The 27,395-nt window shown below is 28.0% G+C and overlaps 1 protein-coding gene across 2 annotated transcripts; it reads left to right on the top strand.

Annotated features, from left to right (window-relative positions):
- The first annotated feature begins 640 nt into the window (after positions 1 to 640).
- On the top strand, positions 641 to 27,315 carry LOC103568628 (katanin p80 WD40 repeat-containing subunit B1). 2 transcript variants are annotated; one of them, XM_014443992.2, is made up of 8 exons: positions 641 to 1,087; positions 1,199 to 2,168; positions 5,452 to 5,579; positions 5,764 to 5,817; positions 9,399 to 10,464; positions 13,220 to 13,294; positions 22,867 to 22,986; positions 24,696 to 27,315. In XM_014443992.2, the coding sequence occupies exons 1-8, from the start codon at positions 1,054 to 1,056 to the stop codon at positions 24,829 to 24,831; spliced, it is 2,583 nt and encodes an 860-aa protein (XP_014299478.1). In that variant the 5' UTR covers positions 641 to 1,053; the 3' UTR covers positions 24,832 to 27,315. The 2 variants fall into 2 exon arrangements, with proteins under 2 accessions (XP_014299478.1, XP_053594219.1); XM_053738244.1 differs by lacking the exon at positions 5,764 to 5,817.
- The last annotated feature ends 80 nt before the right edge of the window (positions 27,316 to 27,395 follow it).

Genomic DNA, 27,395 nt, shown 5'->3' with positions numbered 1-27,395 from the left:
TAATTTTAATAATAATTTAAAATTCTCATTTGTAACTTATACTGTTAATAAATAATATGTTTAATAGTAAGTTATTTATTTTTTTTTTTTCATCAAGTATGTTTATCGTGATACTGAAATAAATAGGCATTCGACGAGTTTTAAAAATATTTTTCCTAATAAATTTTCATAGAGACAATTTTTAATACTTTTACATGGAAATATTAAAAATAAACTATAAATTAAACTCTTTCGAATTTTTGTTAGCATGAATCTACTTTTTTTAAAAAACAAAATGGTTTGGTGCTTGGTAATTTTTGTATTATTATTTATTATTATCAGATGTTTTTAATTTAGCAGATTATCTTTTAAACTTGTTGATTCTATTGGGTTGGAAAAACTTGAAAAGTTTCAAAAAATTTTCTAAAACTTTTATTTAATTCCGCGTTTCTCAAAATATTTTTTTTAGAGCTGTCCAGTAGCAACAAGAATTCCCGCGTAAATTTAAACGGGTACTTTTTGAAAAATAGCGCACTCTACCGGCAAAAGTCCGATCCCCTAAATTGATATCATTCTTTTAACATTACGTTCGGACTCCTGGTATCTATACTTCATGGCCCATATAGCTGAGACAGTAACAAAATAATCTTCGGGTGTTTCCGGTTTCTATTTCTGTAGTAAAACACTCCGGCCTCGGGTCTGATACTTTTGTGATCGAGATTTCTCAGGATCTCAAGCAATCTTAAGTATAAGGTTCCATTGGATATTTTCTCAATCTCAATTCTATCAACACGTCACTTGACTTCGCTACCCACGAATGGGCAGATCTGAGAAATGAAATGCAACAAAGAAGAACAATTACACTGAGTTTGTTTTAAATCCAACGATATTTTAATTAACGAGTTCCCATGATGTTTTCATTTCATCTGAATATTTAAATTCACAGTATATTCAAAAATATTCAATTATGTTGCAGCTAAATTTTTCTAAAGAATTGTTCATTTACAGACTTAATTCTAGACTTGTTTCTCCTGAATAAGTTTTTGTGTAGAATAAAAATTTAAATTTACCAGGATGGCGACGTCAACTAAAAAATCTTGGAAACTCCGTAAGTTTAAATTTATAAATTTTAAATTTATCGTTTCTATTTACATAATTGTCGATACATATATATATATATATAGATATAAATTTTGTTTTAAAATATAAATATTTCCAGAGGATTTTACTGCCCATACTTCAAATGTTAATTGTCTTGCACTTGGTCACAAGTCAGGACGAGTTTTAGTAACTGGCGGTGATGACAAAAAAGTTAACCTGTGGGCAGTTGGAAAGCAAAATTGTATAATGAGTCTAAGTGGTCATACAACTTCTATTGAATGCGTAAGATTTGGGCAAACTGAAGATCTTGTTTGTGCTGGTTCTCAAACTGGAGCTTTAAAAATATGGGATTTGGAGCATGCAAAGTTGGCTAGAACACTCACAGGACACAAAGCTGGAATAAAATGCATGGATTTTCATCCGTATGGTGAACTACTGACATCAGGAAGTATGGATACTGGGATTAAATTGTGGGATATTAGAAGAAAAGGTTGTATTTTTACATACAAAGGTCACGATGCAACGGTTAATAGTTTGAAATTTAGTCCTGATGGTCAGTGGATCGCTAGTGCGGGAGAAGAAGGCATGGTCAAGTTATGGGACATAAGAGTGGGACGACAATTGCAAGAATTTTCAGAGCACAGAGGAGCTGCGACGGCTGTTGAGTTTCATCCTCATGAATTCTTACTTGCCAGTGGGAGTATGGACAAGACAGTCCATTTCTGGGACTTGGAATCATTTCAATTGGTATCTTCCTCGGAGCCAAATCCATCTGCTATAAGATGTATTCACTTTAGTCAAGGTGGGGAGTGTTTGTTTACTGGAACTCAAGATCTTTTAAAAGTACACTGTTGGGAACCAGCACGAACACTAGACACTGTGTCAACTAGTTGGGGTAAAGTTCAAGATATTGCTATTGCACAGACTCAGCTGATTGCCGCAAGTTTTAATGGTTCAAATGTTATGCTATTTGTTTGTGACTTAACTAAAATAGCGCCTTTTACTAATTTTTCTCAATCGGTTTCACCATTCGCTCATGGGAATCCTTCGAGGAAGAGCTTCACAAAAGACAATTTGAAAAAACATGTGTAAGTGTACTCTTATAAATAATCGTTTAAATAGTTCACAAGTATGTGGGCAATAACTCAAGTTATTGTAAAATCTTACGACGTTTCGTATTCTCTTCAATACATCAAGCAACTGAAAAATAATTACAATAGTATATTGTTATTAATAATTAAGGGCATTCTCAGACAGTACTTCGTATTTTTTAAAAATATACATTACAATTTTTTTTTTCGAAAACGTGAAAATATTATTCCTGATGACCAAAAAAAAAAATTATTGTGCAAGTTTGAGCCCTTAATATTGATATTAAAAGGTGTATCGTTACGACTCTTTGTTTTTTGACGGAAATTTAATTTTTTAGTCAAAACTCGTAAATCATCTATCTGAAAAATTCGAACAATTTATAATATTAAAGGAAATTGAATTCCCTTACCGTGCCTTAAATATTGATTTGTTTTTTAAATTCTTTGTTTCTATTTTGGATTTTTGTAACTACTAGAAATATTGAAATTTTTTCTAGTCAAGATACATATTTTTGAAGGAAATTTAATGGTCTACAAAAAAGGTCTCTTAGCATTTTTTACTAATTCACTCCTTCGAAAGTTATTCAGGTTATTTAAGTCATTTTGACTCAACTTCGACCTTGAATAGCTTTCGAAGGAGTGAATTTAGTAAAAAAATGTTAAGAGACCTTTTTTGTAGAGCATTAAATTTCCTTCAAAAATATGTATCTTAAGTAGAAAAAATTTTACTATTTCTAGTAGTTACAAAAATCCAAAATAGAAACAAAGAATTTAAAAAACAAATCAATATTAAAGGCACGGTTACAAGGAAACGGCTCGTTTTACGTTAATTTATTAGGAGATATTTTTTGTAGAGAATTCAATTTCCTTTAAGAATATACATTGCTCAAATTTTTCAGATAGATGATTTACGAGTTTTGGGTAAAAAATGAAATTTCTGTCAAAAAACGAATAGACGTACCAATACACCTCTTAATATCAATATTAAGGGCTCAAAGCACAATATTTTTTTTAATCATGATTAATATTTTCACATTATCTAAAGAAAAAAAATTAATCGATTTTTTTAGCCCAGTTTAATATCCATGACTTTCAACTGTAATAAGTATATCAAAATTTTATTAATTAATTAAAAATAAATTAAAACATTCATTTAAAAAAAGAAAACGAAGAAATTTACCGAGATATAGAATTTAAAAAAAATTACTTACAGTTATCAACTAGGAGTTAAATGAAATGTGTTGAATGAATTTTAGCCTACGCAACTTGAAAATTCGAATTATAAAATTGACATGAAGATTTTACTGAAATTAATTTAAGAAATTTCGTTTACTCCAAACTGATATCAATTGTAATTTTTTTTTTAAAATCTATACCTCGGTAAAATTACTTCTACATTGTAATAAAATTTTGAACGCTCATCACAATTCAATGTCGTTGAAAATTTTTAGAAAGTTCAAAAATTTCTAATTTATAATTTTTATGAACGTTTTTTTATTTTTTATGGGACTATTGGTTTCTAATGGGAACTTTTTCAGAACGAGGGTTAAATATAGTAAAATTATGTTTTAAAAACGTCTTTTTTTTACTCAAAATTCCCTCTTATAAAGCTTAGGTAAACTTTTTTTTTACTATCAGAATTACCAAAGTTAAAATAAAGTTTCACATGTTCAACTTTTTTGGAATCTTTTTTCAACGAACTTTCTTTACACAGAGTACTATTCCCTACATGTTGTTATTGAATTGGCGCATACATTATAATTGCAGATTATTTCTGGTATAATTATGTGTATAAATTGTATGTACGTCTTTAACCAACATGTGGGAGAAAGTTAATCGTATAGTACTAGATTTAAAATACCGTTGAAGCGGTAAAGGTGTTTGTAATTTTGTTCATTTAATTTTATGAATTTATACATTTAAATTTTATTCGTTTATGTTTATGATTTCATATTAATTATTTATAAGGATATACTCAGGGTTGCAAATAGCGGGTTAAATTTATAATTGCATTAGTGCTTCAATTAAACTTTTTTTTATATTTCATAATCGAAAAACAACAAATTAAAGATGATTTTTCAATTTTTAATTCAATATCTTTGAATTAAAAATAATTGTTTAATTTTTAATCCTACATTTTTGAATTAAAAATTTAATTTCAAATTTGTAATTCGTGAAGTAGCGTTAAAATGTAATGGCTAAGTTTTTGAATTTACGTTTTAAAATAAAACATTAAATGGACAATTTCAATTCGGATAACCAGATTTAAAAATTTATTTCTAATCTCAAATTCCATATTTAATAATTGAAAAGTAAATCAAAAATTTTAAATAGCCATAGCTAAAGGGGATTCAAAAATTACATTCCGTTTTTTAATTTTCTATTTTCGTATTAAAACTTAAATAAAAAATTTGAAATTCCGAACATCGGATTAGTGTTATTTTAATTTTAAATTCTCTGTTTACACTGAAAATTATTCAAAAAATTTAATTCTTAAATGTCTCAACTATGAATGATCTTTTTATTCCAAATTCTATTATATCTGACGATCAAGAGTAAGTTTGAAAATATTTAAACTTGGTCAAGTAAAACAGTATTCTTTTCAGTTATGTGCCGTCAAATTTTTTGTCTCGATTACTTATTTGATTGCGTACCGTATCTAAATAAAAAAGTAATTTCCAATTTTTGATCTCACGTTTGAATTAACAAGTAATTTTTTAATTTTTAATCTCACATTTCTGAATTAGAATTAATTTTTTAATTTTTAATTTCACTTGTCTGATTAAAAATTGGTTTTTCGATTTTTAATTCCACGCGCGTACATTTAAATTAATTTTTGAATTTCGAATCTCTCGTGCCGAATTAAATATCAATTTTTAAATTCTGAATTCCACGTCTCTAGATTAAAATTAATTTTTTTATATTTAATCTCACGTTTCTGAATTAAAATTAATTTTTCAATTTTTCAATTCAAGTTGGTGAATTAAAAATTAATTTCGTAATTTTAATCGATATAATTTCAACTACGGATTCAAAATTCAATTTTTAATTGCAAATATTCTCATTAAAGAATTCGCAACCTTAGATATACTATTGTAATTGTTTTTCAGTTCCATGATGTATTAAAAATAATATGAAACGTAGCGAAATTTTACAATAATGTAACATGCTGCTATTGTCCACATACCTGTTAATAATTTAAACGATTTAATAATTGGAAGTAATCACAATGGATATTATAAATATTAAATTATAATTAAATAATTTTTTCAAAATCCAGAGTTAATGTAAAAACAACGATTGAAGAAGGTGATAATAAATCAGGATCAGATCCCGATGACGAAATACCACATGTTGAATTGCCCGCTTTGGCTGATTGTCAGGAGATTTTTCAGCCTCATCGTTCACGTAAGCAATTATTATAAAATAAAACTAATGTGTTGAGAGTATACTTTTTAAATGTTTTGTTTTGCGACTATGTTATTTTCAAATGATAACTTGTATGGAAATATTAATACTGCTAATATTGGTTACTTAATTTTATTTGTGGATTTTTTTTGTGAATGAGCATGATTTGCATGTTATGTTTCAGTGTCTCGTACACCTCCACCGGAACCTGAGGCTTTTGCAAGGCCTCAAGATTTCGGTAAGTTTAATATATATATAAATTATAAATAAAAAAGTGTCTTTAATTGTGTTGTGTTTGGGTCTCTTTTAGATATATAGATATGGTAGACGGTCTTATATCGCAATTTTTTAAAAACTATAAGGTATCGGCTGGTAATAAGGCCTAGCTAAGGGAGATTTTGAATAGAATCGAAAATATTGCATTTAATTATCGAAATGTATCATTAATCTTTATTTCAATACATTACCCATAAAATGTAATCAAGTAATGGTAATTTTTACCGTAAACAAACAACAAATTACACTTTTACAAAAACCATATGAATAGGCCTTATTTTACTACGGTAGGGTAATAAGGCCCACGGGTTAAACAAACGGGAATAGTTTAACTATACTTAATAAAATTGCTATTAGAGATGAATCATCACTTAAATTTAGCAACAATACTCTTTAAGAATCAGAAGACTAGATTGTTTTGCTCAACAGCACTTAAAATTATCAGTATCCTTTTTAAGAGTCAGAATACTAGATTGTTTTTTATAATTTCTTCTGTGCTACGACAGTATAAGATGGATGATGAAATATAGAAGACAGGCAACGTAATATTAGGACTATAAATTTGTCGTAACATCTCTATGTAAGACCCTTTTACTAGAGTAGTCTTTACACGGAAAGAAAATTCTTGTAAAATTTACGATAATAATATCGTAATTTGTCCTATTGATTATTGTAGTGGTGGACTAGACTTTCAAAATCGTAATTTTTACGATGTAGCGTTGGAAATTTCATTTAAGAAATAACACTTCAGACAAATAATACCAAGTCTTAAGCTTTCTAGTATATATTACGATGTGAATATCGTAAAATTTCAAGAGAAACTTTAAATAAAAGAATAAAATAATAACTGTCTGGACATTGGATTCGAACCCAAGTCTTTTCAAATTCGAAGTGTCGGACGCCTTGGACCAATTGGTCACTGAGGGCTTACGCTTTAATTGATTTTTAAGGTCCGTATAAACGATTTGAATATACATTCATAAGTCATAAGCGCGCCTCTTGCGGAGGACGCAGTTAATATTTAAAAGTTACGATAAATTATCGTAATTTTTCGAGCTTACATCGTACTATAACAGAGGCAGCACTGTAATATTTATTTTATCCAAAAGTACATAGAAAGATAAATATAGGAATAAATATAGTTTTTGAATTGTACTTTTTATTTCTTTTTTTTTACGATATCGTAATTTTTGAAGTAATTTTTAATTCTAAAAGTCATTATTAAAATTACGACGTTAAATAGTAAAAAATATAACCCATATAGTAAATTTTGAAATAAGATATTTTAAAATTGACGCTAATAAAAGCCTAGTCCACGATTACGATATTAACATCGTAAATTTTGCTAGAATTTTCTTTCCGTGTAGCGGAGGCGATTATTTTAAATATCATTTCTGTCACTTAGGCCTTATTTCCCGTGGGTACCTTATATTACTTTTTTCTAGAGCTACTTGAATCGCTTCTTTGAGAAACCCCATAAGTCAAAAATAGTAAATTTTTCAGAAAAAGCAAAAAACATTTTTCTGAGCTAAGTTAGCATAAAAATCCTAAACCAATAATGAATAATAGTAATGCTAGCACCTCTGAAAAAGATTCGATGATTCAAAATTTTATTGTTAATTACTACGATTAATAATAATTATTTAAAGTTGATTGACTTATGGGGTTTCTCAACAAAACGGAAAAAATATTTATAAAATCATTCATTTTTCAATTTTTCTCCGTCAATTATTTATTATATTTATAAAATGAAGTACAAAATGTGTATAGGAACTATAATATACATAAATTATAATAATAATCATTAAATTTTTTTGGGCGCCAATTTCAATTCAAAATTATTTTCTTTACTTAAAAAATATTTTTCTGTGAAAAAAAACAAAAAGAAAATAATTTCTGTAAATCTAAAATTGCATGTTTATTTGAGAAACCCCATTAGTCACTGACTTATGGGGGTTCTCAACTAAACGAGATATTTATCACTTGCCTGGTTGAACTTTGAACGCTGATTTGATGCATATTTTGATTGATTTCGATCGAGGGATATCCAAAAAACACAAGAATGCAAAAAACCCAACTTCGTAAAAATGATGATTTATGGGGTTTCTCAAATCAACGATTCACTTCTATAAATTATTAAGTATCTAAATTTTATTATTTAATTGTGTAAATTAATATTTAAGATGACAAACATCGATAAATAACTTGAGAGTTTATTAAAAACATGATTTCCAATAAGCTACCGTGGCTGAAAGTCATAAGTCTCACGTGATCGGTCTAGGTTCGAATCTTAGGTAGGGTAAATTTATTCATTTAAAAAAAAATGTTTGTGAAGGTACAAAACTAACCTGAAAAACGTTAGACAAAAAGGCGGCATGTCTAATAATGTTTTTCGACAAAATCAAATTTTTTCCTCAGTATTAAGCAAGTAAATAAAATACTTGAACAAAGTAATTATTTCTCTTCATTGAAGAAAATAATTTCTCCGCACTAAATAATTAAAATACTTAAATCAATCCTTTGTTCTTGAAAATATACATTTTTTCTCTCAGTGTAATGTTATTTGCTTCTTGTACTTTGTACGTAGCCTATGGTAGGGGAGAGGTGCTGCAGTTGTAACAAAGGGCAGTTGTAACACTCAATGAAAAACTAAAAATTATTATTATTCTTTCTTTAACTTGTTAAAAATAGTAAATTATTGATTAGTTCAAAGTTTCAGTTATGAATCTTGTTCCGATATTAAAATATTGAGAATTGTTGAAAATACGCGTGAAAACTTTTTTTTGTACGCTTTACAATTTTTTTAATAACAACTTTGTTTTCTAATGTTTGATGTGAGATTTGTATTCATTCTTTGAGGGACATTTCAAGAGTATTGTGTAATCGAATTTTACATAAATTTACTGATTTTTGTTATTGTAATTAGATTTTTATTAACAATTCTGCGTGAGGGTCAGTTGTAACACTTGAACGAGTAGCAATTGTAACACTCAGTTGTGTATGGGATCTGCGCAACCTGGATGCGCCACAAATCTACTCTGGGATAGTATAGTATATATGTTTAATAATTTGTATTAGAGATACAAATATATGTGCTACTTTAAGTTTAAATACTTGACTTTAAGAGTTAATTGAGTATAATGGTATGTATTAAGACTGAATAATAAAAGCAATTTGATGAAAAATATCTATTTCGTTCCGTGTTACAATTGCCCCTGCACTGTGTTACACCTGCAGCCCACGCGCGCCGCCATCTTGGCCCCTGACTTTAGTTAACTAAATTGATTTTTTAATAAGTTAACATTGACTTTTTACTAATTAACCAAGTCAGTCACATAAAAGATACTATCAGCTAACTTTCTGACAGTTTTTAAGTTTACAATCTTTAAAAAAAACAAATGGAATCGAAAAAATAAAATTTTTTGTTACAACTGCAGCACCTCTCCCCTATTTGATTATAAAAAAAGGGTTTTTAAATTTATCTATGAAATACTTCAAGTATTTATGTGTACAAATGATCGGATACTCATATTCATTTTCCAGATCCAGCACAGCCACAAATTATTCAAAACCTCAGTACTTCAATGACGAATTTAAATACAACAGAAGAATTAAATGAAGATAATTTAACTCCTTCAGTTTCCATGCAGCCTCCACCATTGTTCACAAAACCTGTGTCTGTCCGAAACAGTATAAAGTCATCACCGCCAGTTCAGAGGCACTTGATGCATTCAAACAGTCAAGTTAAATTAAACTCCCAGTCTGTAAATAATAGTAGTGGTAAAAATGTTAAAAACTTTGCGCAAATCCCACCACTGAGGCAAAGTATTACCCCGTTCATTGGAAAAAAGTCAATATCAAACTCAAATATTCATCAACCTATGGGACCTCAAAGATCAAATTCTACGCTGACATCTAGAGTCGCTCCAATGGCAGCAGTTGCTCCAGTTGTCGGAGGTGACGGAAAATCTAAAAGCCGAGCGCCAAGTCCAGATTCTCCGAAGCATTTTTTCAAACGACAAAATAGCTGTCAGGACAGCGAACACGGTTACGAAAGTGATTTTCCAGTTAAAATAAACACTAATATAAGACACAGTCCTTCGGACCCAGCATTGAATCGACCAAACACTGGGCAAACACGATCAAATTCAATGGCCCGTAATTTTATAAACTCCGGACCATTGTCAGCCAGAAATCTGTCAGTTGTTAAGAAAAATAATCGCGCTCAAGTGACTCCGAATCTTAAAGTAGAGATAAGAACACCACAGCCAAGACCTATCGAGACGATTGAGAAAGATGAATTCGTGCCAATTATTCCGGATAAACCGATCGGTTTAGAGGTGGAAGACTTTTTACCGAACTCTTATGCTGGGTCAGAAAGACTTGGGTATAGCACGAGGTTAACTGAAATGTCTGAGGTTGAAGTAATCAGTAGTGTGACGAGAGGGCATGACTCTATGATGACGGTCTTGACGAATCGTCAGAGAGCTCTTCAAATTATTTACTCACTCTGGCATAGTAAAGATGTCAAGTCTGCTATCGACTCTGCAGTCAGAATGAACGACTTATCTGTCATTGTTGATCTCCTAGGAGCCCTCAATTTAAAACCGTAAGTTATACATTTATATTATTTCAATCTTTAAATTTTATTCGAATTGCGTGATCACGAAGTATAGATACCAGGAGTTTGAACGGTATAGGATTTTTCACATTATTCGTGTACACAAAAATGATTCCAGATAATAGTTCTTTTTTTTGCCTCTGGCTGTGCAAGTATTCAGGACGTAACGACATTATTATTATTACGCGTAAATACGCACTGGCTGACTTGGCTCGTGAATATAAAAATAAATTGAATTAACTATAAATAATACAAATTAATCATTATAATTTGAATAATAATTTAAAATTCTCATTTGTAACTTATACTGTTAATAAATAACATGTTTAACAATAAATTATTAATTTTTTTGTTCATCAAGTATGTTTATCGTGATACTGAAATATATAGGCATTCGACGAGTTTTAAAAATATTTTTGCTAGTAAATTTTCATAGAGACAATTTTTAATACTTTTACATAAAAATATTAAAAATAAACTATGTATAAATTAAACTCTTTCGAATTTTTGTTAGCATGAATCTACTTTTTTTAAAAAACAAAATGGTTTGGTGCTTAGTAATTTTTGTATTATTATTTATTATTATCAGATGTTTTTAACTTAGCAGATTATCTTTTAAACTAGTCGATATTATTGGGTTGGAAACACTTGAAAAGTTTCCAAAAATTTTCTAAAACTTTATGAAACTACAAATTAAAAAGTAAAAATAATTCGAAATGAGAAACAATTCAACAGGAGAATGCATCGGAGTTACTAATTTGAAAAGAATAGAAAGTTCCGAAAAAAAAACATCGAAAAAAATGTTTGAATAAGATATTGTATCAAGATAGAATAAATTTGAAGTAAAATTTTAAAAATAAAAAATTTCTGCAATACAAAATAAATTCGAAAAAAAAATCCCGTGAAATACAATTTCATAGAATAAAAAAAAATTCACATTAAAAAAACTTCGAAATGTTTAGTTTTTGAAATTGTAAGCTCTTGAAAATATATAATGAAGAAATATATTTAAATCGAGAATGAATATTATTTTGCATCAAAATGGAATTTGTTCGAAATCAACCCTGATAACATGAGTTAATCGTGAAAAAGTTGGTCATTCATTAGTTTCCGACCAACTTGACGACAAGTTATCGAAAATTTCAGCTTTTGCAACTTTTGGCCACAAGTTACCGCCAATTTTCTCAGAAAGTTGGCGCCAGTATGGAGCCGCAACTGGAATGCAAGTTTCTGAGAAAATTGAAAGGAAACTTACCGTCAACTTCTGATTGCCAACTTTTGCAAGCAACGTTTGCCACCAACTTTCTCAGAAAGTGACCGTCAATTTTTTGGATTTACAACTTTTGCAACCAACTTTCTCAGAAAATGTCTATCAACTATTGGAGGTACCAACTGTTGGCGGCCAACTTGGTGTCCAGTTGCGGCTGCAAGTTTCTCGTCAGTTTCTCGCCAACTTGGCTATTAGGGAATATTTAATACTACAGTGTTACCAATTGAATTCTAAAAAAACTTCTTTATCGGAAGCAGTTATGTTTGACAGGTTTTTGTTTGCTAATCAAAATCTTTTTTCAAAATAGAGATCTTTATCAATATAATTAACATTAGTAATTAAAATTTAAATATAAGAATAATAATTAAAATTATTTTTAAATGAAATGTAAATATAATAAAGATCTCTGTTTTTAAAATAGATTTTGATTAGCAAAAAAACCTATCAAACATAACTGCTTCCGATAAAGAAGTTTTTTTAGAATTCGATTGGTAACACTGTAGTATTAAATATTGATTTCGAACAAAGTCCATTTTGATACAATATCTTATTCAAACATTTTTTTCGATGTTTTTTTTTTTCTGTACTTTCTATTCTTTTCAAATTAGTAACTCCGATGCATTCTCCTGTTGAATTTTTTCTCATTTCAAATTATTTTTACTTTTTAATTTGTAGTTTCATAGAAATTACGTATAGCATATATTTCACTTGGGGACGTCTCTGGCTCCCGGAAATTTATGATCTTTATTTTTGTTTCCTAAAAAATTATCTGTGGCATTTTAAATCAAGAAGTGAAATTGAGGAATGAATCTCTCGCGTAACAAAAATAAAACAAATTTATGTGATTTCATTGCTTAAGAGGTAGTTTCAAGATAATTGAGTTATAAAAAAATACAAAAACTAATTCAAAGTATTAGTCACATATTATCAGTTAATATTCAAAATTATTGAGCGCCGTTTAAATATTTAAATTTTCGGCTGAAATTTTCAGCATGGACATGATTTTACAGATATAAACTATTCCTACCACGAGAAAGAAAAGATTTAGAAGTAAAAAATCCGAATTTCAATCATTTTTGATATTTTAAAAATTCATGAGCGACCTCTTGAAAATTTTTTATCGTCGATTTTTGGAGAGGCTTCTTAAAACATCGTAACCCAACAAATTTTTATAGGAGACTCAAAAAAAAAAAGTAGTCGATTTTTTTGGGCCACCCTAATGTATATACATATATTTCACAGATAATTATATACATTCCCAAATGGCACCAAAAAAAAATTGTTGACTTTTTGCTAAGTTAAAGTTAACAATTGATCACATAAGTACAAATTGCCGCCGTAAATTTAACAAAAAGTCAACAATTTTTTTTTGTGCTGCTTGGGTTTTCTTATAATTCAAAAAATTTTAAATTAAGTAATAACAAAAATAAACGCCTTAATATATATATTTATAATTTTATTAAATTTGTTTAGGACAATCTGGAATTTGGATGTATGCAATTTGCTACTCAGGCCGATTGCTGAACTACTCCAGAGTAAATATGAAATGTAAGTAAAATTATCATTTTTACACAAAAAATTATGCTTTAATCCACACCTCAAGTGCGATAGCACTGTGTGCCTTACGATTGAAGTTATTTTCGCGACTAATTCACTCAATTTCGTTAAATCGTCTCTGCAATTTTTTGATAATACTAAAATGGGTTGAATTGTATACTAGTACAAAAACAATTTGTCCAGGAATAATTTCGACCCGGTATTAAGTCGATTCATTATTCCATTGATTTAAAATGAATTATTTTAATCCAAGAAACCAGTGCTGTCGATTGTCGTGTATGAATCTTCGGAACCACGATAACTTTGGAAAAATATATAATAAGGTACCGGCGGGTTATAAGGCCTAGCTAAGAGAGATTTTGGATAGAATCGAAAATATTGCATTTAATTATCGAAATGTATCATTAATCTTTATTTCAATACATTACCCATGAATGTAATCAAGTAATGGCAATTTTTACCATAAACAAACAAAAAATTATACTTTTACAAAAACCATACGAATAGGCCTTATTTTACTACGGTAGGGTAATAAGGCCCACGGGTTAAACAAACGGGAATAGTTTAACTATACTTAATAAAATTGCTATTAGAGATGAATCATCACTTAAATTTAGCAACAATACTCTTTAAGAATCAGAAGACTAGGTTGTTTTGCTCAACAGCCCTTAAAATTATCAGTATTCTTTTTAAGAGTCAGAAGACTAGATTGTTTTTTATAATTTCTTCTGCGCTGCGAAAGCATATGATGGATGATGAAATATAGAAGACAGGGAACGTGGTATCGGGACTCTATAAATTTGTCGTAATATCTCTATGTAAGACCCTTCTTCTAGAGTAGCCTTTAGCAGAGGCGGTTATTTTAAATATCATTTCTGTTACTTAGGCCTTATTACCCGCGAGTACCTTATGTAACAAGGCATAATTTTTTCCTATTAGCTTAGTGTTTTCTCTCGCAAGAACTCTTCTGAAAATCACTATCTAAATCTTCTTTGTTTAATTGTAATTAATAAAAATCGAAATCGGTTATTCATGAAAAATTAAACTGAAAGAAAAAACTAAAAATAAAATTAATAAGTCAAAAGTTGAATAATAATTAATAATTATATTGAGCAATTGAGGTGTGCACTTTTAGATTTTCCAATATTTTTTAAACTTATATTATATTTATGCATCATGATGTAGATAACTTGAGAATTGTGAGACCACAAAATTCTAAGCGCATCTTTCTAGCGGTTAGGTTGTTATATCTTACCCACAAACTCATTATTTTCTTCTTCTTTATGATACTATTGAAATAAAGAGAAAGTGGTGATGCTAAAGTTACAATCTGATATTTTACGGTACTATGTTTCACAATATAACTTGAATATCTTACTAGCATAATAGAGAATTTCAAAAAATCTTGGCGTTTCTTGTTTAGACAGTTTTCTTAATATAGTTTTTAATTATAGATTCAACCACAGTTACAAGGATTAATTAATAACAACTAATATATCCTTGTAACCGTGATTGAATTTATAATAATTATCAAAATGGATATGAATCAACGTATACGGAAAAAAAAAAATAGTAAATTTTACTAAAAAATATAAGAATAACTAGCTGACCCGGCAGACTTCGTACTGCCTCAATCGATTGTAGAGCAAAATAAAAAAATCAACTCTGTTTAGGTTCCCACTATATAAAATTGTTGTATTACCGTACGACGGATAGTGTGGCTCAATAAGTTATAGATCAAATTGAACGGAATATAGTATAGTGCCGAATAGCTCGACATGGTCTGAGTTCGATTCCCAGTTCGGGCTATCTATATTTTTCTCAATGTATCTATAAATTGTCTTATTGAGAAGGTTTGCATGTTTTAGGTTTCCACTATATATTAAATTGGTGTAATACCGTACGATGGACAGTGTGGCTCAATAAGTTATTTTGAACCTCTGATTTTTTTATCTTTCAGCATAGGTTGAAAGAGGCCTTCATGATTTTTTTCAAATTTTTTCCTCCAACCGTTTTCGAAATATCGAATTTTAAAAAATGAAGAGATTTTTCTATCAAATGCCTGTCACCTATTCTACAACTTTTCCAGCTATGCTCATAATGGGACAACGATGGGATTTATTTTTTTATAGATTTTTTAAATTTCATATTCCACTTTAATTTTAAGAAAAATGTCTTAAAATAATAGCATGCTCGGAATTTACTGTTAATAATTATCTGACACACAACTATCATCAAAATTTTCTTCCACAGTAAAATTATTACTAATTAATTAATAAATAATAATTTTATTAATAATAATAATGATAAATTAATTAGTAATAATTTTTCTGAGGAAATAAAATTGGAAAATTTTGATGATAGTTGTGTGTCAGATAATTATTAACAGCAAATCCTAGACATGCTATTATTTTAAGACATTTTTCTTTAAAAAAAAGTGAAATATGAAATTTAAAAAATTAAAAAAAAAAAAAATAGATCCCATCGTTGTCCTATTATGAGCATATCTGTAAAAGTTAAAGAATAGGTGAGAGTTTGCTGTGCAAAATTATGAGGAAAATCTATCAGTACGTGTTTTTAGTAAATCGACAATTTATGCGAAAAAGTTTAAATTTCAATAGAAGCGTGGTTCAAAAAAATTTTTTGATATTCTTCACTGATAAGATGACTAAAAATCAACATTTTTTTTCTCTTTGAAAAATTTTTTTTAAACCACTTTTCACGAAATTACAGGCATTTGAAAAAAAAATCTACATTTTTTGAAATTCGATATTTCGAAAACGGTTGGGGGAAAGAAATTTGAAAAAAATCATGAAGGCTTCTTTCAACCTATACTAAAAGTTGAAAAAGTTACAAAAAAATCTGAGGTGCAAAAGCTAAGTGGTGCCCGATTTGGCGTGGAACGCCCTCTATATTTTTCTCAATTTATCTATAAATTGTCTTATTGAGAAGGTTTGTATGTTTAGCTTTCCACTATATTAAATTGGTTTCCACTATATAAAAAACCAATTTAATATAGTGGAAACCTAAACATGCAAATCTACTCAATACGACAATTTATAGATAAATTGAGAAAAATATAGATAGCCCGAACTGGGAATCGAGTTCAGACCATGTCGGAATCGCACCGAGTGCTTTACCAGTTGAGCTATCCGGCACTATACTATATTTCGTTCAATTTGATCTATAACTTATTGAGCCACACCGTCCATCGTATGGTAATACACCAAATTAACATAGTGGAAGCCTAAATATGCAAACCTTCTCAATAAGACAATTTATAGATAAATTGAGAAAAATATAGATACCCTGAACCGGGATTCGAACCCAGACCATGTCGTTATCACGCCAAGTGTTCTACCAGTTGAGCTATCCGGCACTATACTAAACTCATATTTATTCACCTTTCAAACCTTCTTTGGACTTGCAAAAATAATTCAAGACCAAAATTAGCCAAATCGGTTCAGCTGTTCTCGAGTTTTAGCGAGACTAACGAACAGCAATTGATTTTTATTTATATAGATAGATAGAAAAGACTATTTTAGGGTTTTCCCGGCAGATATTCGAACTTTTCTCACCTTTTAAACCTTCCCTAGATCTCCACGAACATTTCAAGACCAAGATAAGATAAATCCGTTCAGCCGTTCTCGAGTTTTAGCGAGACTAACGAACAGCAATTCATTTTTATATATATAGATTACTAAATTTGGATAGTAATCTTGAAACGCTTATGACTTATATGAAAAATTCATAAACAGATAAGCATGTTTTACAAGTTGTTTAGTAATTTCTCATACACTGGTTATGGAAAATCTCCTATACTGCATATTCATTTTTAGTTACATTTAGTGAATTTTTCTATCCCTGTTTCGTTAATTTTACTACAGTAGAATAGAAAAAAAAATAAAATTTTTATTTGCTGTTAACTTTTAATTATTATTGCAATCATTTTGATTATTATTGTTATTTATGTCATGTGTATTGGTGTTGGTGTCGATTTTTGTTTTTTAAAAATTCACTTGTTTTCAACCGAGATTCGAATCCTGATCTCCCGCGCACGAGTCCTTTCCTATGTCTGACGGCCCGATGTCTCCTTTGGACAAAAGTTTCAGAACTTGTAATACATATTTGTATGTGCTATCCCCACCAACTTTAAATTTTATCTATGCATAGTAGAATTTACTATGCAGATAGTAAAAAAATATAATCTTGTTAGCAAAAAATACATTGCATATAGTAATTTTTAATATTTTGGATAGTAACAAATCCTATATTGTACTAGGAAATTTACTTTCTTAAATTTATATTTATGAATAGTACTTATCACAAAGTATAGATATCAGTAGTCCAAATATAATGTTAAAATAATGGTATCAATTTAGGAAATCGGATTTTTGCCTGTAGAGCGCGCTATTTTTCAAAAAGTACCCGTTTAAATTTACGAGGGAATTCTTGTTGCTACTGGACAGCTTTAAAAAAATATTTTGAGAAACGCGGAATTAAATAAAAGTTTTAGAAAATTTTTGGAAACTTTTCAAGTGTTTCCAACCCAATAATATCAACAAGTTTAAAAGATAATCTGCAAAGTTAAAAACATCTGATAATAATAAATAATAATACAAAAATTACTAGGCACCAAACAATTTTGTTTTTTAAAAAAAGTAGATTAATGCTAACAAAAATTCTAAAGAGTTGAATTTATAGTTTATTTTGAATATTTCCATGTAAAAGTATTAAAAATTGTCTCTATGAAAATTTACTAGCAAAATTATTTTTAAAACTCGTCGAATGCCTATTTATTTCAGTATCACGATAAATATACTTGATGAAAAAAAAAAAATAACTTACTTATTGTTAAACATATTATTTAATAACAGTATAAGTTACAAATGAGATTTTTAAATTATTATTTGAATTATAATGATCAACTTTTTTTTTTTATGGTTAATTTAATTTATTTTTATATTCACGAGCCAGGTCAACAAGTGCGTAATTTAGGCGTAATAATAGTAATATCGTTACGTCCTGAATACTTGCACAGCCAGTGGCAAAAAAAAGAACTATGATCTGGGATCATTTTTGTGTACACAAATAATGTGAAAAATTCTATACGGTTCTATCTCCTGTTATCTATACTTCATGGTACTTATAGTAAAATTTTATATACAAATAGTAAAAATTATAGTCGTCTTAGCAAAAAATACATTACGCATAGTAATTTTGAATATCTAATGATGTAATTATTACTAACTAGTAAATTTTACTAGACGTTTAGTAATAATAACAATACAGATTGTATTTTTTTATATCTGTTAGTAAATTTTACTATAGCATTGTAATTTTTACTGTACTTTTTTCTCCATGCATTTATTGATAGAAAACTATTGTCGTAAAAGATTCAAAAATATTTTTATTGTTAACATTTTCAATACAATGAACTTGCATGTGCACGCAATAAATCCTTATACAAATGAATTCATTCGTAGTCTTTTTACTGGAGTAAAACTTTTCTGCTCGTACTTTTGTAAATAGGAAAAGCTAATTTAATATTTAGAACCCAACACCGTAGCTTAAATAGAGAATGTAGGGTTGGTGAAAAATTAGCCAAGACAATAAGAGAACAGTAGCAGATGCAAATTTATATATAGAGATCTTCTGACGTGTATCTATTGTTGAATAGTGGATTGAAATTTTAAAGGGCACACGAGTTGCGCACATATGTTGATACTTTTTTTTTAAATTTCCAAAAGGATTACTCGTCACACGATAGACAACAAGCACGTGCATATTTGTTTGTTGAAATTCAATTTATGGACGTTTTAAATATTAAGTGACTTGATATCATTTTTACTGTTATATTATTTTTAGTAGATTTTATGAAAATCTAACTGTTGTATTTGTACTCATAACGCAACTTTACAAAAATTTTAACATTTTCTATCTATTTTAGTCAAGTAGGTTTCAAAAATACTATTGGTGAAAAAGTTTATATATGTATTTATATGTATACAATGTAAGGCGCGGTCCTCCCACGATAGCGTCCACAATTCTGTACCGATCTTGATGAAATTTTTTTTTACATATTGTTTAGCTAAAGAGTTCGGTTCAGTTCGAAGATGAGCTAAATCGGCCAAAAAGTTTAGAAGTTATAGTCATTTAAAGATTTTTTAATTTTTCGAAAAATTCAACTTTTCCGGATTTATTTTTAAATAACTTTTGATCCAAAGAGATAATCTATTTTTGGTGATTGCCTTTTATGTTCATTCGATTTGCTTTAATTTAAACTATGTTGCTTACTCTTTAGATAATTTTTTCTAATACTTTGATGAATTTCAAAATTTTCAGAAAAATAGAAAAAAAATTTTTTTTTGACTTTCTCATTCAATAACTTTCAAGTAATACATAATAGTTGAATCTTGTTAATATTTTTATGTAGCTTATCTAATGAGCTTCATATTTCAGTAGTATTTTTTTTATATTCAACGAAAATTAGCTATTTATTTATTGAAATTTAGCTGTTGCATTCGTTCTTCCACTTTTTAATAAATTCATGTAACTGTTCCAATTCTGATTACTGCCGTGTAACACTTTTGAAATCTCAACATTAAAGTATGCATAAAGTAGTTTTTAAAAATTGACAAGCATAAATATAATTGACGTTGTAAGCTTTAGATGAGCCTTTAAACGCCACCGTCTACTTTACGGATTTAAATAATTAAATAAATAACGAAAAATCTACTTCCATTTCGGCTGTCGAATGGTCTTTTTTATCAATAAAATCAATTATTTCTTGTAAATGTTTCACATTTTAAATTCAAACATAAATATTCACAAATACTGAGTTGTCTCAAAAGTAAACCGCTACTAGTCTAACTGACCAGTCGGTAAGTAATACTTTTCATTTTTTATCAAAATATTCTTTCGTCTAACAATATATAGTATTAGTAAATGATTTTATATCGATTATTTTATGTAATAAGGTTGAAAATTAAATTATTTAATAATTGAAAGCAAAAAAGTTATTATTATGGTTAAATTATCATTTCTAAAGAAAAAAAAAACAGTAAAACATGTTGAGCTTGCTCTGAAATCAACCAAGCTGAAAATTGGTCTTTAACAATGTACGTAAGCGTCAAACTAAATTACAAATTACCTCTGTCCATGTCATACCGTAGAAGTGAATTCTACTAATTGCTAACCGTTGAGCAGCTGTTATAACAATTATTTGTGGGTTTTATTTTATATATAAACATACGATATACATTAGACTGGACCAAAAAAGTCGACTATTTTTTTTTTTTTTCAATACTGTGAAAATATTATTCCTGGTGACTAAAAAAAATTATTGTGCACGTTTGAGCCCTTAATATTGAAATTAAGAGGTGTATCGTTACGACTCTTTGTTTTTTGACGGAAATTTCACTTTTTAGTCAAAACTCGTAAATCATCTATCTGAAAAATTCGAGCAATTTATAATATTAAAGGAAATTGAATTCCCTTACCGTGCCTTAAATATTGATTTGTTTTTTTAATTCTTTGTTTCTATTTTGGATTTTTGTAACTACTAGAAATGTTGAAATTTTTTCTAGTCAAGATACATATTTTTGAAGGAAATTCGATGCTTTACAAAAAAGGTCTCTTAACATTTTTTGCTAAATTCACTCCTTCGAGAGTTATTCAGGTTATTTAAGTCGTTTTGACTCAACTCCAACCTTGAATAACTTTTGAAGGAGTGAATTTAGTAAAAAATATTAAGAGACCTTTTTTGTAGAGCATTAAATTTTCTTTAAAAATATGTATCTTGACTATAAAAAATTTTTATATTTCTAGTAATTACAAAAATCCAAAAAAGAAACAAAGAATTTAAAAAACAAATCAATATTAAAGGCACAGTTACAAGGAAACGGCTCGTTTTACGTTAATTTATTAGGAGATATTTTTTGTAGGGAATTCAATTTCCTTTAAGAATATACATTGCTCAAATTTTTCAAATAGATGATTTATGAGTTTTGGGTAAAAAATGAAATTTCTGTCAAAAAACGAATAGTCGTAACGTTACACCTCTTAATATATCATTATTAAGGGCTTTGAACTTTCATCTCATTTGGCGAGCCTAAGATATCTGCCTAAAATTTTTGCTTTTCGCACACATTTTTTTTAAGCCTTATAAACGATATTTTTGCTCTTAATAATTTGAATTTAAAAAAAGCGGATTTTCGGCCCACCCTATTATACATTATCATTTCTATATGTTTACATCGAAAGAAAAAGAATTAAACTTAAAACTTGGCATAATGATATAAAATACCGAGATGCTAATGAGATAAAATTATGTATAATTGTATATAAGTTTATATTTTTATATATAAAATTATATAGCTATACGAAATTATATTTAGTTTTATATAGTTATATTAAATTTTATATCTTCATATGAAATGATGTGTGATTTGATATAAAAAGTGACATATTATTATATGAAACTATATAAAGTCATATAAAATTATATAAAATTATACAATCGGATCTCATTATAAGACTATCATTCTTCCTTTTTTATAAACCAGGTATCGCGATAGTTTGAGAGAGAAACTAATAGTCCTATAACGAGGTCCTATTGTATATAATTATATATAATTTAATATTATTATATAAAATTTTTTTCCCGGGGTAGCACTATATAAATTTTGATAATTTGAAATTTTGTACTTGTTAACACTTTTAAGGTATTAAATAGTAGATCAATTTAAAATTTGAAAGTAACCTAGCGAAATTTGCTTATTTAACACAAATATTTCAATACGCGCCATTTTTAACAACTACACGATACTTCTTACTGTGTGCTATAAAATTTTTAAAAATTATATAAATTACTATTGTTTCAGTTTTTAACTATAACATTTTTATCAATTTATGTATTGAGTTGTCATAAACACATTAACATGACAGCTTTGTATGTCGAGTTTGCATAACTACAAGGTTACTTTCATGGCTTATTCGTTCCGCAATTTACATTAAATCGCCCGACCCCTAACTCCGTGAGAAAAAAATTTCACCGATGAATTTTTTTCATGTTTTATATATACTAGCACTTAGTCTACATATATATTTTATATACTTGTTAAAATAAAGTCATATACCCATATAGCATACAATTTGAAAAAAAAAAAAAAAAAAAAATCGAAAGTAATCGCTGCAATCAAACAAAGTTAAGGTATATATTTTATTATTATTTATATTGATCTAATTTATAACCGACATTAAAATTCGTCACAGTAGTTCGAGAATAAGCCTTTGGGCAAACCCTTTATCGGTATACAAAATTTAAGCGAGCCAAATTAGAGCATTCGCGTGTCCCTGTTATTTATTATAATCGTTATGGTTTAATAAAGGTCCGCTAAGTTACAAGGCGTTACTCAGTGGGTGGCTACCTGTAACTAGTACAAAAAGAATACCATGGGTATAAAATTTGAATGATAATATATTTTTTCCAGGGATAAATGATGAATTCAAAAAATTGTTTATAAGTATGGAGTTAACACAAAAACTTGTTTGACTTGTAGGTATGTGACGGTCGGTTGCACGGCGTTAAAGTTGATTCTACGGAACTTTGCCCCAGTGATCAAATCGAATGTCGAAGCACCATTGCATACCATTGGCGTAGATGTTTCTCGAGAAGAAAGGTAATTTTTTATAATTCTATAATAAGTTTATTTGGATAGTTCAATATGTGGAAATATATACATTTGTATTCGTATAGATTATATATAATTATATACAATTGTAATAGTAAAGAATTTGATTTCTATATAATTGTATACAAATATATAGATTTGGATATAATTACATACTGTATTGATATAGATTATATATAATTATATACAATTCTATATAATTGTATAGAAATATATACATTTCTATATAATTTTATTATTCTTTTTTACATTTTTATATAGAATTATATACGATTATATATATTTGTATATAATTATATAAAAATTTTATATAATTATACATCAACTCTATCCAATTGTATATAATTCATATATAACTGTATACAGTTATATAAAATCTTTTTTCATCAGGAACCCATAGCGTTATGGTAATGATTACTATGATAGTACGGTTACGATTATCATACTATTATGGTAGTGATTCCTATAATATTGCAAGTTTCTGAATGTATGATAATCGTTACCATGCACTATTATAATTATTACTACAATATCATGGTGATGATATTACTATCATAACATTGTGATAACCATTATTGTGATATTATGGTAACTTTACTATGAATTATGGAAATCATTACCATAACATATGGTAATGATAATTATGATAGTACGGCCACGATTATCATACTATTATGGTAGTGATTCCTATAATATTGCAAGTTTCTGAATGTATGGTAATCGTTACCATGTACTGTGGTAACGATTACTATAATATCATATTAATTACTACGACAATATTGAGGTAATCATTACCATGCCACTGTAGTAACTTTTACCATTAATTACGGAAATCGTTACGGTAATGATTACTATGATAGTATAGTATAGTCACTACTACCATAGTATAGGTACCATTACCATACTATTATGGGAGTGATTCCCATAATATGAAGGGTTTCTAACTGTTTAGTAATCATTACCATATTTTCATAGTAATTGTGACCATACTATTATAGTAACCATTGCCATAATATCAGGGTAATGATTTTCATAAATTATGGGAAAAAGACCATAAATTATATAATTACTATGATAATATGGTTACAATTACTATAATATTATGGCAATGATTGCCTTAATCTAATGGAACCCTATTTCTAAACGTTTTGGTAATCGTTTTCGTACTATTACAGTAATCGCTACCATGGATTTGTAAATAAATAAAAAATAAAAATATTACAGTAATCATTACTATGGTATATAATAACGATTACTATAATATTATGGTAATGAGTCCCATAATATAAACAATATCTTAATATTATGGTAATCGTTACCATATTAGGAATGTCACCATTACTGTGATATTATGATTCTTATAATTTACCGCAAAAGTACCATAAAATATGGGAATAGTTCCTATAAAATTATGTTAATTATTACCATACTCTTATGGTAACTTTTACCATAGTAATATAGTCATTATTACCATAATTCTATGGGAACTATTCCTATATCGTATAGGAATGAAACCGACATAGGTAGAAATGGTTACAATTTGTATGGGCGCCATTCCTATAATCGATGTTTTAAAAAAACCTGTTCCCATGCTATAAAGGAACTATTTCCATAAAATATCGTAATTGTTACCATGAATTTCTCTCTGTTTAAATCCACAGAAAGCTAAAAATTAAATTTGTTATTTTTTAACCCAGATACCACAAATGTTTGGCTTGCTATGAAAAACTAGAAGCAATGCGGACATTAATAAAGAAAAAACAGATGAGTTCTTCTGGACAAGTAGGATCATCTTTCCGTGAAATAAACCTGCTCATGAATACATTAGTGTGACAGAGGCGATTACAAGCCGTTGTTTCTGCGGTGCTACAAAAAACTTCCAAAAAGTGTAAAAATTGCCAATCCCATGAATTGAGACTGAAATAAAAGGCTACTGTGTACTTTGGTGCATTTGTTTTACCTCGCGGTTGCCGGCTAGTCTTTCCGAGAGATAAATCAATGTAATTAAATTTTAAAAGTATATTTTTTTTTCCAAAAGTGATTTATATTAAAAATATATTGTTATGTTATTTTTAATGCCATATACTCATCAATACCAGAAATAAAAAGAGACCTTAAAAATAATTAAGTTATTCAAAGTACAGCCTGAATAATTTAATTTTAAACTATTAATTTTTTTTGTCTCTCCATCGTTTTAGGTCTGACGCTCAAAAATATGTGAAATTGTGGATGGTTGTGAGTTGGTTACAAATACAGATTTGTCACATATTTTGTGCGGGATTTTAATGATATTTGTTATACAGTTGCTAATAATTGAATATTTAACTTGTAATATATAAACGTATTATTAATACAAAAAAAAGGATTTCTTAGCGCAAAAAATTTTTACTTGCCCTTATAAATTTTTTACTGCGATTTGAATATAAAAATTTTCTTGGGGCAAAAAAGAAAATTGCTGATTTCAATTCATAATAAAAAATTTTTTTTGCGCCATGAAATCCTTTATTGCTGTGTATTATTCCCATTATAAATTAAATGATATTGTATTTAAAAAAAAAAAAAATCATAAATTTTTTTATATTAAGTTGAAACTATAACTTGTATTTTTGCAATAATGACTTTTGGAAATACAGTAAACCAACTATTTATGAAAACTGTAGATTAGACTGGGCCAAAAAAATCGACTGTTTCTTTTTCTTTCGATACTGTGAAAATGTTATTCCTGAAAACCATAATAAATTATTGTGCAAGTTTGAGCTCTTAATATTGATATTAGGAGGTGTATAGTTACGACTATTCGTTTTTTGACAAAAATTTCATTTTTTACCCAAAACTCGTAAATCATCTATCTGAAAAATTTGAGCAATGTATATTCTTAAAGGAAATTAAATTCCCTACAAAAAATCTTTCTTAGTACATTGACGTAAAACGAGCCGTTTCCTTGTAACCGTGCCTTAAATATTGATTTGTTTTTTTAATTCTTTGTTTCTATTTTGGATTTTTGTAACTACTAGAAATGTTGAAATTTTTTCTAGTCAAGATACATATTTTTGAAGGAAATTCGATGCTTTACAAAAAAGGTCTCTTAACATTTTTTGCTAAATTCACTCCTTCGAGAGTTATTCAGGTTATTTAAGTCGTTTTGACTCAACTCCAACCTTGAATAACTTTTGAAGGAGTGAATTTAGTAAAAAATATTAAGAGACCTTTTTTGTAGAGCATTAAATTTTCTTTAAAAATATGTATCTTGACTATAAAAAATTTTTATATTTCTAGTAATTACAAAAATCCAAAAAAGAAACAAAGAATTTAAAAAATAAATCAGTGTTTAAGGCACGGTTACAAGGAAACGGCTCGTTTTACGTCAATTTACTAAGAGAGATTTTTCGTAGGGAATTCAATCCCTTTAAGAATATACATTGTTCAAATTTTTCATATAGATGCTTTACGAGTTTTGGGTAAAAAATGAAATTTATGTCAAAAAACGAATAGTCGTAATGATACACCTTTAATATCAATATTAAGGGCTCAAACTTGCACATAAATTTTTTTTTGGTCATCAAGAATATTTTCACAGTATCGAAAGAAAAAAAAATAGACGATTTTTTTGGCCCAGTCTAACGTAGATAAGTAGATCATGTACAAAAATGTCACGATGCATTTTTGAAAAATCTGACAATCACGATTGAAAAAAAGGTAACGTTGGTTTATAATTTTTGAAAATCAATTTTTTAAGTTAGGTAGCAAATTTTACAAAGGATGAAAAGCAGTAGTTCTTTTCATCCTTTGTACGTTCTAATTAAAATTTTATTTAAAATATTTTATAATTGTTATTTTTAAATACTCTCATGCTTCTAAACAAGTTAATAATACTTTGATTCGATTATTTAATCATATTTATACTAATAAAAATTCCTTGCACGCTAAGAAATGGTAGATCTTGTAAAGAAGTACTTGTTATTTTAAATAGCAATTGAATTATATTTTAAAAATATAAAATAACATTTGAGTACAAAGTTACTCTGATAATACAATTTAGAATTTAACTTATTGAATCCGTCCAAAAATTGAATTATTTTATAAGTAAGAAAAAGAGTAGCATGTCCTTAAAATAAAAAAACACTATACATTACAGAAACTAATTAATAAAAAAAAATCTGTAATTGAAATAAATTGTTTTTTATGTACTTAATTATCGAATCAATGCTTCGTAAAATTGTCATTGAAACTGTAAATTATGTCTTCTCAGATTATTGCTGCCAAGACAAATCAATGAAAATTCCAAGGGCAATAAAAAAAAAAAAAAATAATATGTAATTTTGTCAGAATAATCATCCAATCAGTTTTATTTAAATATTGTATATAATTGTAAAAAAAAAAAAAAATAAAAAAAAAAA

The sequence above is a fragment of the Microplitis demolitor genome, chromosome 4 (assembly GCF_026212275.2).
Source record: "Microplitis demolitor isolate Queensland-Clemson2020A chromosome 4, iyMicDemo2.1a, whole genome shotgun sequence".
NCBI lineage: Eukaryota > Metazoa > Arthropoda > Insecta > Hymenoptera > Braconidae > Microplitis > Microplitis demolitor.
The sequence above is the reverse complement of the archived record's forward strand: the minus strand, read 5'-3'. Positions and strand labels throughout refer to the sequence as shown.